We start from the raw sequence: 15,456 nt of genomic DNA, 5'->3' as shown, positions 1-15,456 counted from the left end.
GAAGGAGCCACTCCGGGAACGAATGACAAATCCCCACCGGTATGTGGTATAGGGTTACGGGTGACGAATATTGAGGGAAACAATTTGTTTCCTAGGCGTGGTATTTACTCAACTAATAACAGTTCGGTGATTGATGGATTAATGGGAATTTCTAAACCTGTGGAGGTAAATACGGGCTCGGCTTGGGGAGGAAGTTTTATGGAGGCAGCTAAGGATCCCCATGCAAACCCTAGTGTTTCGGCTCCTATGATCAATCATGAAGGTGTGCAAAGCGACCAAAGTATCCGTAAGGATCCAGGTAAATCTCCTATTTCATACGCTGATACGGTTGGGGTTTCCACTTCCAGGAAAGTTAATTTTCGGAATCTTGCTAGTCCCGAAGCTCATGAGGGTTGTGATGTTGTCTTGCCAAAGGAATCGGTTAGGGCTGTTAAAGATAAGCTTATTAATACGCTATATGGTTATTTCCTTGGTGATCGGGTTGCTTATCCGGTAGTTGAGTACTTCGTGAGGAATAACTGGAAGAAGTTTGGAATTCAAAAACCATGATGAACGCCAATGGTTTTTTCTTTTTTAAATTTGCTGATGAGTCGGGTATGATGAATGCTATGAAAGAGGGGCCTTGGATAATCCGTTCTCAACCGTTGTTTCTCAATATATGGTCACCTTCGTCAAAGCTGGAAAAAAAGGAAGTTAAAATGGTGCAAATTTGGGTTAAAATACATGATGTCCCTATTGCGGCATACACGGAGGATGGATTAAGCATGATTGCAACGGCTATAGGTAACCCTATTGTTCTAGACTCGTACACTACATCAATGTGTTTAGATTCTTGGGGTAGGAGCAGCTTTGCGAGAGCTTTGGTTGAAATTTCGGCTGAAAAGGACTTCAAAGAGGAAATAGTGATAGCAGTCCCAAATCTGGAGGGTGCAGGCTTTGTTAAGGAAAAAGTGTATGTGGAATATGAATGGAGCCCTCATCGATGCGCATGTTGCAAGGTGTTTGGACATCATGATGGGGACTGCCCAAGACAACCTTAACAGGTCACGAAGGTTTCGGCTGCTAATCAAAAACCTAATCAGATACCTAAGTCTAAAGGGCCTTCAAAACAACCTGTAGTAGATAAAGATGGGTTCACGGATGTGGATGCTAGGAAAACAGCAAAGAGATCGGGATTCCCAGTTAATAAGCAAAAGCAGAGGTTTGAATACCGGCCGGTTGGAGTTAAAAGTGGGGGAGGGGTGATTAAATCAGCCCCAGTGCCGAAAGGGGACCTGAACATACCTTCAACGTCGAATAGGTTTACTTCCCCAAATCCGTTTGATGCATTGAATGATACGGATGCGGATGGTCCGGAAGCTAAAGAGAACTCGGAGAATAATCAGGTGGACTCAGACGATGAGGAGGTTGTGGAAGTTTATAACGAAATGGATCCTTTTATTTTACAAGGCTCAAAAAAACCGAACGATAAACAAGGGACAAGCACTCCTTCTACAGCGGGTTACAATGGTTAGTCTTGCTTCTTGGAATATAAGGGGGTTGAACCGCCCTCTGAAACAAATGGAGGTTCGTCAGATTGTAAAGGATACAAATTTGAGTTTATGTGCTATTTTGGAATCTCATGTCGGTATAGATAAGCTGGGAAAGGTGTGTAAGTCGGTTTTCCGTTCATGGGATTGGACCTCCAATGGTACTAGCTGTAATAAGGGTACAAGAATTATTGTAGGGTGGAATCCAGGTATCTTCGATGTCATGGTCCTTTTTCAGTCTTCCCAAGTTATGCATCTCCAGATTTATTTCAAGTTAGATAGGAGGATCATTTTCTGTTCGATAGTTTATGCGGCCAATTACTATGTAACGCGTAGAGAATTATGGCGTCAATTAACCATGCATAAAGCGGTGGTCGGTGATAATCCTTGGGTTATTTTTGGTGACTTTAATTCAGCTTTGAACATGGAGGATAATTCTATGGGGTCCTCATCCGTTTCAGTTGGAATGAAAGATTTTCGGGATTGTGTTGACTCAATGGAGATGTTCGATATTAATAGATCTGGTCTTCACTTTACGTGGAGTCAGAAACCGAAGGAGGGAACCGGTTTGTTGAAAAAGATTGATCGCATTCTAGGCAATACCCCGTTTGTCACGGCCTACCCGAATTCTGTTGCTATTTTTCACCCGTATAGAATGTCTGATCACTGCCCATGTATTCTTAAAATCCCAGAAGCTGGTAAATTAAAACCCCGGTCTTTTAAGTTCGCTAATTTTTTAGTGCATAAACCTGAATTTATGGAGATAGTTAAGAAGAATTGGGAAACTAGAGTGGATGGAGTGTTCCAGTTTCAAGTTGTTAAGCGGCTCCGCCTTCTTAAAAGTCCTTTTTGAGCTCTTCTGTACAAACAAGGGAATCTTCATAAGAAAGTGGAGGAGCTTCGTGCTAGTCTTGACTCTATTCAGCAACGTATTGATATAGATCCTTTTAATGCGGATCTCCGGGCTGAAGAAGCTGGCTTGAACCGTGATTATCAGGCTGCGGCTCTAGATGAGGAACGTTTTCTTAAGCAAAAATCAAAAGTGGATTGGTTGACAGCGGGGGATATGAATTCAGCTTATTTTCACTCGTCATTGAAGGTTCGGAACCATTATAGCCGTATTGACATTATTACGGACTCTCAAGGGGTTGTCCATGAAAATGATGCTGTTCCTCATGCTTTCGTTTCTCACTATGAAAATTTCTTGGGGTCCCAAGGCGATATCTCTCTTACTCCTGCACCGGATCTTTTTGATAAAGGCTTGAACCCTACTACAGCTGCACATATGGTAAGATCGGTTACACAGGAGGAGGTAAAATCTGCTATGTTCTCAATTGGCATTGATAAAGCGCCGGGCCCTGATGGGTTCACGGCTGCATTTTTCAAGAATGCTTGGCCGGTTATTGGTAATGATATATCTAATGCAGTTATTGATTTTTTCGATTCGGGCAAGCTCCTTCGCGAGATAAACCATACACTTATCGTTCTTGTCCCGAAAATTCCCACTCCTTTGGCCGTCACAGATTACCGGCCTATTGCGTGCTGTAATGTTCTTTACAAATGCATCAGCAAGATTGTTTCGGACAGAATCAAAAAGGGGCTGAATGAGATAGTTAGTGTTAACCAATCTGCTTTTGTTCCAGGTAGAAAGATTTCGGATAATATCCTCCTAACTCAAGAGCTGATGCACAACTATCATAGGAATGTGGGGCCTCCGAGGTGTGCTTTCAAAGTTGACATTCAGAAAGCTTATGACACGGTGGATTGGAGGTTTCTTCGAAGTGTTTTGATTGGGTTTGGGTTTCATGCTAAGATGGTAGAATGGATTATGCTTTGTATTTCTACTACCACTTATTCGGTTTGTGTCAATGGGAACGTTCATGGCTTTTTCAAGGGGAATCGGGGTCTTAGGCAAGGGGATCCCATGTCGCCATACCTATTTACATTGGTTATGGAAGTGTTGACTCACATTCTACAAGAAACGGTTCGAATTGACTCTTCTTTTAGATATCATAATAAATGTGAGCGGCAACAAATAGTTAACCTTTGTTTTGCGGATGATCTCTTCTTATTTGCTAAAGGTGATGTGAATTCAGCAAAATGTCTCATGAGCTCTCTTACCAAATTTTCAAAGATGTCGGGATTGGTTCCTAATTCGCGTAAGAGTACGGTGTTCTTTTGCAATGTTTCGAACCATGTTAAAACTGCTATTTTAAATGTCTTGCCGTTTGTTGAGGGCACGCTTCCCGTGAGGTATTTGGGGGTACCGCTCCTTTGTTCAAAGCTAACTTATAAGGATTGCAGTATTCTTGTGGAGAATCTTGATAAGCGGATTACGCACTGGAGGAATAAACTATTGTCGTTTGCTGGTAGATTACAGTTGGTTACTTCTGTTCTATCGTCCATGCATGTGTATTGGTCTTCCGTTTTCGTTCTCCCGAGTCGCATAATTAAAGAGTTGGAGGCTAGAATGCGCAACTTCCTATGGTCTCAAGATGGTGCTTTTCATAGGGGTAAGGCCAAAGTCTCTTGGAAATCTGTTTGCACTCCGAAGTTTGAAGGGGGGCTGGGTATTCGGCGTATTGGGGATATGAATGTTGCTCTTATGACTGCTCATGTTGGTAGTATTCTGTCAAGACGGAACTCGCTATGGGTTGACTGGGTGCATGATTACAGGTTGAAAGGTAAAAATTTCTGGGTTTGTAAAATTCCTTCGAATTGTTCTTCTTCTTGGAGGAAACTTTTACAAATGCGGCCATCGATTAGATCGTTTATGTGGATGAACATTGGCAGTGGGGCGGATACTTCAGCTTGGTATGATAATTGGTGTAGTATAGGGCCGTTAGGTAACTTTCTAACGCCTCGTACTATTACCAACGCGGGCTTTTCTTTGGATGATAAAGTGGCTGATGTTCGAGCTAATGGAGACTGGTCTTGGCCGAATGCTAGGAGGGATCTATTTCCAGTCCTAAATCAGGTTGATAATGTCAATATCGATCCGAACAAGGTGGACAAGTTATTATGGCGAGATGGTGATGACCTTAACGAGATTACTACATCCGGGGTATGGCAGTCGATTCGGTACAGAACGCCAGAAGTCGAATGGAGTAATGTTGTTTGGTTTGCGCAGTGTATTCCGCGGCATGCTTTCCTGATGTGGCTGATTATGAGAGGTAAACTGTTGACTCAGGATAAGATTCTGCAATGGGATCTTCACAGACGGAAGAATATGAACATGATGTGCTGCCTATTATGTTATCAGAACAATGATTCTCACAGCCACTTGTTTTTTGAATGCAACTTCTCGGCTCAAGTGTGGTGTTCAGTCAGGAAAAAGGTTGGCATGGATTCTGTTAATCCTAAGTGGCCGGATATTCTAGAGTGGTTAATGCCCCGTGCTCGGTCGAAATCTGTAACCAATTATACGGCTCGTCTTCTGGTTGCGGCTAGTGCATATATTATTTGGCAGGAGAGAAATGCTCGGATATTCATGAATCAGCTTAGGCCCCCGGAAGTGATAAGTGAAACTATTCTTAACACGGTTCGATATAAGCTTATGGGAGCAAAGCTGCGGAACACTGCTAATGTGCAAAGGGTGCTTGCGGAATGGAAGATTGGAGGCAATTCTGTTAGTGATGATGGCGGCTAGAGAGTTTTACGTTGTCATGTTTCGGTTTTTGTCCTAGTTTGGTTGTCTAGGTGGCTTTATTTTTGTGTGTTTTGGTCTGGTTTTGGTGTACTTTCATGAGGCATGTCTCATGTTAGAACTAGTGTAGGCTCTCTACACTACTTGTTTTTTATGGTTGTGAATATATAGAATCACCGGGGTAACCCTTTACCCAAAAAAAAAAAAAAAATATATATTCGGATCATGTGATTTACGAATTCAGGAACTAGCATGCAACCCTAGTACCATGCCTAAGAACATTGTCTATCAATTCATATGAACATGTAGCCGAGAGTACCAACATACTCTGAATTACTTAGCACATAAACATATTACAATCCGAATCATATAACATATCAACGAGTTACATCTAGCATGAACACAACCACAAACACACTAACCGATTTGCATGAACATGAGCAATAATACATATGAATCATAACATCAATCAAGCATGAACACAACCATAAACACACTAACCGATTTATGGTAGTAAGAGGGTGATCCGAATAAGAGAATGATCTTCGGTTGCCTTGTCTTGTGCCGTCGAGTTTTAGCGAGAGAGAAAAAGAGAGTAGGGTTTCTTGTTGTGATAGTGTTTTGTAACAAATGAGAAGAACAAGTCCCTAAGGGTGTTTGTTTGCGTAAAAGGGGAGTGGGCCGAGCCCAACTCGGCTGCCCTATGATGTCCGATTTCAAAGTGTGGCCCAAATGGGCTTGTGTGACCGGTTAGTCTTGTACGATCGGGTTATAGTGTGTGTGGTTTGGGCTCGTTCACTATACTAGTATATAATACACACATATCACATAAACATAACATATCATGTATTTATTCAAATAATATGGTTCACGTCAGCATATAACATTACACACGGTAAGTCTAAAGTACGAGTTGTCACAGTTTACACATAGCCTAACAGGTTATGTACATGTAATGATCATGGCAAACACGTATTGACACATTAACAGTCCTAACATGGCATTTTCATACTTGTGCGATCCGAATGATAAGCCCAATGGATCATATAATTGCGGATATGTGTGCTGAACATTGGGGGAGGAGTAGTTTTGCTCGTGCCTTTTTTTTTTGGGTAATGGGTTACCCCGGTGAAATTTTATATCAACCAAATAAAATAGGGTGTGTTAAGACTTTAACACACACTACTAGACTTGACATACCAAGCCTAGGGAAACAAATAATGGAAAAAAACCCAACCAAATCGTCACAACTAGGGGTGTTCAAAAAACTCGTGGCTCGCAGCTCGCTCGAAACTCGCTCGAAAAAAACTCGAAGAAAGCTCGGCTCGAAATTGGCTCGGTTGTAAACGAGCCAGCTCGGCTCGGCTCGATTTATAAACGAGCCGAGCTCGAGCTTGGTCTGGCTCGGCTCGTGAGCTCGTGAGCTGGCTCGATAAGGTTTACATCCTTCATTTTTTTGTCCCACATCGCTTAGAAAACAAAAACTAAAAGTGTATCTCCCCTATAAAAGAAGGTAAAGACAAGGAGAAAGTGAATTAACTATTTATATTTGCATATTTAGCCATATGGTTAAATTAAATGGCAATTATGGCCCTTAGGCTATGAAGAAATTCATTTTTAAAGGCTTTTTAAGTAATAAATTTTGCGGTTCTTTGTTAGTTCGAGCTAGATCGAGCCGAGCCGAACTAGCTCGAATTCTAATCGAGCCGAGCTCGAGCCTCAAATCTCAGCTCGATTTGAAATTCGAGCTCGAGCCGAGCCAGCTCGAATCGAGTTCGAGCCGAGCTCGAGCTGAGTCTAGCTCGACTCGACTCGTTTACAGCCCTAGTCACAACCAAGACAAGACTAAAAAACAGAAAAAAAACACGACCCAAACACAAAACGCTGGGCTAAACAAACAACAAATAAACTCTCTTTAGCCCGGATCAAGGTCCATATTCTTCGAGATCTGCCATTTATCCAATGTCTTCCTATGCTTCGGATCTGCACCAATTTTGAAACCCATAATTCTCAGCCTAACCGTGTCAATGATAATCTTTGAGAGAGCACAAGCATTCCGTTGAAGCTGAGAGAACAAGCGATTGTTCCTTTCTTGCCATATAAAATACGTTGAAGCTGCAATCAAAAGATTACAAATAATAAGATCCAATGTCTTTGAATGTGCATTGAGTTCCATCCAATGCATAATCGAAGACCACGAATCCGTAGCACTTCCCATATCTACCATCTTCCTTACTATTTCCCATACCTCAAAAGAATAAGGACATTGGAAAAAAAGATGATCTCTAGAATCACGATCATGTTTACACAACGGACAACACATGAGATTCCAATTAGTAGCACTGCCTACTTCCCAAACTGCCATCCTGTCTTGAGTCTTCAGATTATTCTTGATAACTAACCACAAGTGGAAGGAGTGACGGGGAATGCATTGACTGAACCAGACCGAATTGACCCAGTGGACCTTCCCCTCTCTATGCCGCAAGCTATTCCAAGCCTCACCAGTTCGAAAATCCTGAAGTTTACCTTCCGTATCTCTCCAGTATAAACGATCTTCCGCATCAGATAATATTTGAGGAACATTCACATCAATAAGAACCGGATATAAATCATACCATGCTTGGGGCCATAACCATTGACCATTATCGGTAATAGGATCAGCAACCATAGAACTTAACGATAACCCAGCATTAGCAATTGCTCTAGGGGTGATAAAAGACCGAAGGGGACTATACGAGCACCAATTATCACTCCAAGCATTAGTTTTGCGCCCACTCCGAATAGACATCCAGAAGCAAGACCGAACTCTAGTGCGAATAGCCAAAAGCTTCCTCCATCCCCAGCTAACGTTACCACGGCTCTAGACGTCCCAGAAGCTACCACCCTTCAACTTATAAGAATGTATCCACTGAACCCAAAGGGACTTACGGTTAGTAACTATGCTCCAAATATGAGACGTCAGAAGGGCCCTATTGACATCCATGATACTCCTGATTCCTAGACCACCCTCTTCTTTTGGCATGCAAACATCCTTCCAGGCAACTTTAGCACGAACCGGACCCTTATAACCACCATTCCATAAGAAAGAACGCAATCTTTTCTCCAATTCCTTAATAACACCATTGGGAAGCATAAAAACCGAAGCCCAATAAGAATACATGGCTGCCAAAACCGAGTTGATAAGCTGTAATCTCCCTGCAAACGATAATGACTTAGTCATCCAGTTATCAATACGTCTTTCTATACGCTCCACAAGAGATTTACAATCACGAGCAGCCAGTCTAGTAGATATCAACGGAACACCAAGATAACGGACCGGCAAAGACCCCTCTTGAAAAGGCATAATGGCCAGAATTTGATCTTTCACATGACGAGGAACGTTACTGAAGAAAACGGTGCTTTTGGGCGAGCTAGGAACCAGACCCGAGATTTTCGTAAACTTGTCAAGGGCTTCCCTTAAATGTTTAACCGAGGCACTATCACCATGAGAAAAAATGAACAAGTCATCAGCAAAGGAAACATTTATGATCTTTTGTTTTGGGCATCGAGCATGGAACTTAAATGATTCATGAGAAGCTGCTTGTTGCAACAGGAGAGATAAAACCTCCATAACTAGAGTAAACAAATACGGGGACAGAGGGTCCCCTTGCCTTAGACCCCGCTTCCCTGCAAAATAACCATGAAGATCACCATTAATACTCAATGAATACGTCACCGTTGTCACACAGGTCATAATCCAATTCACCATTTTGCTATGAAACCCAAATCGACGAAGAATTATTTCCAAGAAGTGCCAGTTGACTGTATCATACGCCTTCTGAATATCGATCTTAAAGGCACATCTTGCTGGACCACGATTAAGATGATAATTATGCATCAACTCCTGCGTTAGAAGAATATTATCTGAGATTAATGAGCTGAAGGATCATATAGTTGTGAATGCTGATAATGAAGTGATAATTATGCATCAACTCCTGCGTTACAGTTTTGCTCGTGCCTTAATTGAAGTGAATGCTGATAATGAGCTGAAGGATCATATAGTTGTGGCAATTCCGAGGTTAGATGAAGATGGGTATATCACTGAAAGAATTAATGTGGAATATGAATGGAAACCACATCGGTGTTCGGCATGTTGTGTTTTTGGTCATAGTGATCTTACTTGTGGCAAGAATGTTGTGACAACTCGAGTTTCTAAGATTCCATTTTCGCATTTATTGCACGTTCATTGTTTGTTTAGTTGTTTACTTGCACAATTAGTTTGCTGTGAAACTGTAACGTTTTGATTCAGTTAAGTATATTGTATATTGAACATGGTTATGGGTTAATTATGAAAGATTTGTCAAATGTATGAACTTGGTGGTGAAATTGTGAACTATTTTGAAATGGTGTACTTGTGTAAAATATGATACTTAGGGATGTATAGAGTAATTAGTGAAATCCTAGTGATTCTTAACCCTAATCATTCACTAATCACCACAAAAAAACAAAACATGTACTTCCACTTCTCTGATCTTCTCTGGCAATCATCATCTCCATCATTGGCACAAGTCTTCTACATCAATCTTGATCTTTCAATCTATTTAGAATCAATTCAAGGTAATTGTTAATGATTGTTTGTTGTCACTGATTCTTGATTATGTGATTCATGTAAACCCTAGTTCCATATGTAATGATTCTATGTTATTGAATTCTGATTATTGTGAATTGATGTTGATTGTTGTGTAATCATTGCCTGATGATTTAGATGATTGATTTGTCAAAACTATTGATGATTGATTTGATTTGGGTTCAATGGATTCATACACACAAATTGAAGGGTAGGAGTTTTTGGGATATTAATCGCAAAGGTAACATGAGCTGGGGATGGAGGAAAATCTTGTCTCTCCGTGGTGTTGTCAGACCGTTTATATGGAAGGTGGTTAGAAGTGGGGCTCAAACTAATATATGGTGGGACAATTGGTGTCATATTAGTCCGCTAAGCGCTTTCATATCGCCCCGGAGAATAACTAATGCGGGCTTCAACATTGCCTCTTCTGTTTTGGAGTTAGTGGATGAAAACGGAAATTGGAGCTGGCCGCAAGCCTGGTATGATATATACCCGGTTTTAATTGGGTTGAATGCTCCTCAATTGATGCAAGGTATGGTGGACCGTACGGTTTGGAAAGACTTGGATGGGAACATGTGTTCGTTTTCCTCATCTGAAGTGTGGCATGCAGTTCGGAGTAGACACGATCAGGTATTATGGGGTGATGGGATATGGTTTTCTCAGTGTATCCCTCGTCACTCCTTTCATTTATGGTTAGTCGTAAAGAATAAACTTAAAACCCAAGACAGGCTTGCTGTATGGGAGGCGGGAAGTGCAACAAATCTAAACCTCATGTGTTGCCCGTTGTGTAGAACTAATCGGGACTCTAGAGATCATTTGTTTTTCCAGTGCTCGTTTGCCTCTAAGGTGTGGAATGAAGTTAAGACTATGGTTCAAATGGGTAATGTTGATAGCTCTTGGCAATCCATTATGACGTGGATGGAATGTAATGCAAGTTCAAAGAGGACGGATCATATTATATGCAAGCTGGTTATTGCGGCCTCGACATACTTCGTCTGGCAAGAGAGAAACAATTGCTTGTTTTCCAATGCCTTTGCTGATCAGAAGGTGGTGATTCAGAAGATTAAGGAAACTGTGCGTTTACGGTTAATGGGGTTCAAGTTCCGAAGACAGCCGAGTATTGAGAGTATCCTTCGGACATGGAAGATTGGGTCAAACGATGAGACAAATGATCCGGGCTAGCTGATTTTTTGTTTAGTTTGTTATTTGTGTTGTGTTGGCCGTTTGTTGTGGTCTGGTTGTTTGTTTTTTGGTCGTTCGTTGTGTTTCTTGGTTGTTTCTAGTCTTGGTTTGTCTTGACTAGTAGTGTGTGTCAATTTCATGGCACACCCTGTATTTATTGGTTTGGTGATTTATAAAATTTACCGGGGTAACCCTTTACCCAAAAAAGATTCTGCGTTATGAAAGTATGAATTAGGGTTTGATCGTATGAATGTTAGAATGTAACTGTTGCTTTGATTCTGTGAATTGGCTGTGGAAATCACGTATGTTGAAACTCGTTGTTAACAGTCAGGGCTTTGTGAAGTCACAAAGGTCAGAGTTTTGTGTTTGTCTGAGTTTTGTAACAACATGCTTAGTCCGAACTTTATACCTAACAAGAGTCTGAGTTTTGTGATAAACATAGTCAGAGTTTTGTAACCCTAATTGATAGTCCAAGTTTTATCCCAGGGAAGAAAGTCCAAGTTTTATCCTAGGGAAGAAAGTCCAAGTTTTATCCTAGGGAAGAAAGTCCAAGTTTTATCCTAGGGAAGGAATGGAAGTCAGAGTTTTATACATGAAGGGAGGGGTCCGAATTTTAACCCAGGGACTAAGGGTCCGAGTTTTTAAGCCAGGAAACCCCCCCCCCCTTGGTCCGAGTTTTGTGAAGGGGGACTCCCCTGTCCGACCTTGTGAACCTTTGCCCCATCCCCTGTCCGAGTTTTAACCCCCACCCCTCCTCTGGTCCGAATTTGTGAGGGAGGAACTCCCCTTTTGTCCGAATTTTTGCATATAAAGCCTTGAGGGTCCGAGTTTTTAGGTAAGGAACCCCCTTGGTCCGAATTTGTTGCCCTGGAATGTTGTCTGACCTTCTGTTGTGCTGTGTTGTCAAACCTTTGTGAATTAAGCATGATTGTCACCCTGATTTGCATGCTACTAGTCAGAATACCACATATGATATATGCTTATGACAAACATCAGTGTTGAAGCTTACTGTATGTATATGATTGTATGCTACTCAATGCAACTGTATGATCCTATATGTGTGAACAATCACCTCATATCATTCTGTACACAATGAACACACATAACACAATTGCTTGTATATCAAGGACTTGTAAACCCTAATTGAATGTAATCCTTACATCGAATCATGTGCAATGTATCCTAGGTAGTGTGTAACGGACTTAGACATTTAATTAACCCTAGAAGCAATAACATACCGAGCAAACCAAGGTGAGTTCACACTCTTACTAAGGCATGGGATTCCCAGGGCTTGGGAATGGGATTGAAGGAATGAGATTGAATAGATTCGTACATACACTGTTACTAGACTACCATACCATCGTCCTCGGTTGTGCAGGACACATACGTAAAACCTACGTATACTTGTACTAATCACTATCCTTAGGTTGCGAAAGACACTCACGTAAAACCTACGTGAACTTATACTTACTACTGCCTCGGTTGTGTCAGGCACTTACGTAAAACCTACGTAAACCCCCGCGTACCCCTATCCTCGGTTGTGAAGGATACTTACGTAAAACCTACGTAAACTTGTACGTATTACTGTTCTCGGGATATGTAGAATACTTATGGTTACGAATAGTCTGGTGGATATATAACATGGGAAGCCCCCACCAGTAGAATGTACTATCGGCCCAGTAGAGCCACATGTTACAAACGAACTTACTATTACACATTTACTTTCTGTGAACTTGCTCAACTAGTTGTTGATCCTCTGTTACATGCCTTGCAGGTCGTTAGATACATGGAGCTTGCACATGGAGGAGCTGGTCGTTGTGGGCTTGGATCGTGATTGTTTCATTAAACACTTATGACATTTCACACTTTATTATGTTGGGTTTTACTTATATTGTCACACCCCCAAAATCCACACGCGGAGTACCACCGCGTGGAGGCGTGACATGACCAGGATCAAGCCATCAATCATATTGAACATAGCATAATATAAATAAGATAGTTCGTAAAACCCAATTCAATACAATTGATGTTCTAAACCAAACATAGTATCAATAGCGGAAGCGTAAAAATGAAAATCCAAAGTATGTAGATGTAAACCCAAAGAAATGTTAAGTTTGATTGTTTAAACGTTTTAACATGGCAACCACGATCCATGTTCCACAACGACCTGCTCCTTCCTAATGCAAGCTCCATAAGTACCTAAGGTCCTGCAAGGCATGCAGCAGAGAGTCAACAACTAGTTGAGCGAGTTCACAGTTAATAGTTCAGTAATAATATAGTGTGAGTAGTAGTATGTTCGTTCATTATGTCATGTATCGTATTTCCATCGCGGCCTCCCAGGCAGGTATGCGAAGACTTTAGGGGATGTTCTTCCCAAGTATTCTAGACTAGGTTTATTTGTATCGCGGCCTACCAGGCAGGTGTGCGAAGATTAGCAAATTTCAGTTCGCGGCCTTCCTAAGACAGGTGTGCGAAGATAGTCATAATATCGCGGCCAACCCTTGGCAGGTGTGCGAAGATCAGTTCAATAAGTGTTACTAGTCTAGTCGTATCTTATCGTTAGGTTCTATCAGCTGAGTATGTGCAACAATTCATCAAATCCCATTCCCACCCGGGAACCCCATGCCTTGGCTGTGTGAACTCACCTTGGGTTTGCTCGGTATGCTAAGTATGTGCTCGAAGTAAATCAATCACGTCCTAAATACGTACGTATGCATAATCAGTTTATATCCAAGTTGATCACGTATAAGTATAATCATAGAAGTACTAGCATGTAACCATTATCACATAAGTCATGCATATCACCTAACAGCAGTTAAATATCTCAGTTAACTTCTAACAGAGTTAAGTCAGGTTACTGTGCAAAATATTCAAGTTGGCGAAACACAGATTGGCGAAACACAGGTTGACGAAACACATTGTGTTTCGTCAACTACCCCTTTCACGAAACAAGGTTCTGTCTCGTCGACTGTCCTTGGCGAAACACTTTCTGTTTCGTCGATTTCTCCTTGGCGAAACACATCTTGATTCGTCAAGAATTCCATTTCGTCAAGCATTCTAATTCGTCAAGCATTCAGTTACGTCAATCATGCCAAACAGTTACAGTATCAACAAAGAAACCCTAATAGCCGTCATCAACATCAGAAATCATATGGAAATCAATGTACACACAGAAATATCATAACACAATCATCATAGAGCCAATATCTAGCAGAAACCCTAGTTTAAACATATAACAACCGGATTTACATAATACCCCCATCACCGAACTCTGTCAGTTTACTATCATGCATCCAAACTCAGATCATCATAACAACATTCTAATCGATTTGACAATAACAACCATTCCGATTAAACATCAAGCCGGTCGTTAAGATCATAACATTAATCATTAATCGATAACCCTAATCATACAAGTTGTGTAAATCACAGATTATCATGGTATTCCTTGGCAATTCATAGACAAGTAAGTGCTAGAAATAACTAACCGAGAGCTAAACGAGCGACACGAACGTAACGAGTGGACACTTGGATGATGAGTAAATCGCTAGAGGGTCTCGGGAACACACACACAGTTGCCATCGGTGCACAAGAGCTCTAGGGTTTTCAGTTTTTTCTAAAGATTGTGAAACAGGAGATCGGTACACGTTTTAAACACTCATTAACGTTTTGGGCCCGTAGTGGGCTTCGGCGAAACTGGGCCGGCGAATCACATTGTGTTTCGTCGAGAATGGGTTGACGAAACAGGCTTCTGTTTCGTTGAGTGGCCCTTTGGCGAATCACAACTCTGATTCGTCGAGATGGTTTGATGGTGAATAAGTCTAAGTGTTTCATAATATCCATGTTATATTTTACAACGACAATAAATCACATATATGCACAATCATAACACGTTTCATTAAAACACAGCATGTATGGTTACAAGTCAACAAGTCAACTACTGAACAGTCAAAGTCAACGGTCAAAGTCAACGTGCATTTAATGCGAAAGTGAAAGTCGAAAGTTCGAGTTGTCACATTATCCCCAACTTAAAAGAAATTTCGTCCTGAAATTTGGTACGTACCCACTGAGGAAGCTAGATAGGTTTCGTTCACTGGTTTTCCTGGGGTGTCACATCCTCCCCCCGTTGATCTGGAATTTCGTCCCAAAATTCCGTGATAGTAGCTTCAGCCTCAGCAGTGGTTGTATTGGTTTCCAATAACTGGGGATACTTTTCTATCATCTGGTCTTCGCGTTCCCAGGTGTACTCTGGGCCACGACGGGAGTTCCAACGAACTCGAACAAGAGGGATTCTCTTGTTTTTGAGGACCTTTACATCCCGGTCCGTGATTTCAACTGGCTCCTCGACGAACTGCAACCGCTCATCGATAGTGAGTTCCTTAAAAGGAACTATAAGGGTCTCATCTGACATGCACTTCTTCAGATTCGACACGTGAAAAACATTATGAACTGCCCCGAGTTCTGCTGGTAGGTTTAGCTTGTAGGCCACCTTG

At 41.5% G+C, this 15,456-nt stretch overlaps 3 protein-coding genes across 3 annotated transcripts; 2 read left to right on the top strand and 1 right to left on the bottom strand.

The window, feature by feature from the left end:
* Positions 1-1,560: 1,560 nt before the first annotated feature.
* Positions 1,561-5,178, top strand: LOC110919093. The gene is made up of 2 exons (XM_022163371.1): positions 1,561-2,227; positions 2,402-5,178. Exons 1-2 carry the CDS (start codon positions 1,561-1,563, stop codon positions 5,176-5,178), a joined length of 3,444 nt encoding a protein of 1,147 aa, XP_022019063.1.
* Positions 5,179-7,090: 1,912 nt separating this feature from the next.
* LOC110919094 lies at positions 7,091-7,963 on the bottom strand. The gene has a single exon (XM_022163372.1). It carries the CDS (start codon positions 7,961-7,963, stop codon positions 7,091-7,093), a length of 873 nt encoding a protein of 290 aa, XP_022019064.1.
* Positions 7,964-10,027: 2,064 nt separating this feature from the next.
* LOC110919095 lies at positions 10,028-10,963 on the top strand. Its single transcript, XM_022163373.1, has one exon. The coding sequence runs from the start codon at positions 10,028-10,030 to the stop codon at positions 10,961-10,963; it is 936 nt and encodes a 311-aa protein (XP_022019065.1).
* Positions 10,964-15,456: the final 4,493 nt, after the last annotated feature.

Source organism: Helianthus annuus, chromosome 11 (assembly GCF_002127325.2).
Source record: "Helianthus annuus cultivar XRQ/B chromosome 11, HanXRQr2.0-SUNRISE, whole genome shotgun sequence".
Lineage (NCBI taxonomy): Eukaryota > Viridiplantae > Streptophyta > Magnoliopsida > Asterales > Asteraceae > Helianthus > Helianthus annuus.
The sequence above is the reverse complement of the archived record's forward strand: the minus strand, read 5'-3'. Positions and strand labels throughout refer to the sequence as shown.

Excerpts from the sequence above, each read along its gene's own strand:
- LOC110919093 (XM_022163371.1), top strand. The coding sequence starts at position 1,561 with ATGGAGGTTCGTCAGATTGTAAAGGATACAAATTTGAGTTTATGTGCT. Across the intron at positions 2,228-2,401 it reads TCTTAAAATCCCAGAAGCTG|GGAATCTTCATAAGAAAGTG; the intron begins GTAAATTAAAAC and ends TGTACAAACAAG.
- LOC110919094 (XM_022163372.1), bottom strand. The coding sequence starts at position 7,963 with ATGTCTATTCGGAGTGGGCGCAAAACTAATGCTTGGAGTGATAATTGG.
- LOC110919095 (XM_022163373.1), top strand. The coding sequence starts at position 10,028 with ATGAGCTGGGGATGGAGGAAAATCTTGTCTCTCCGTGGTGTTGTCAGA.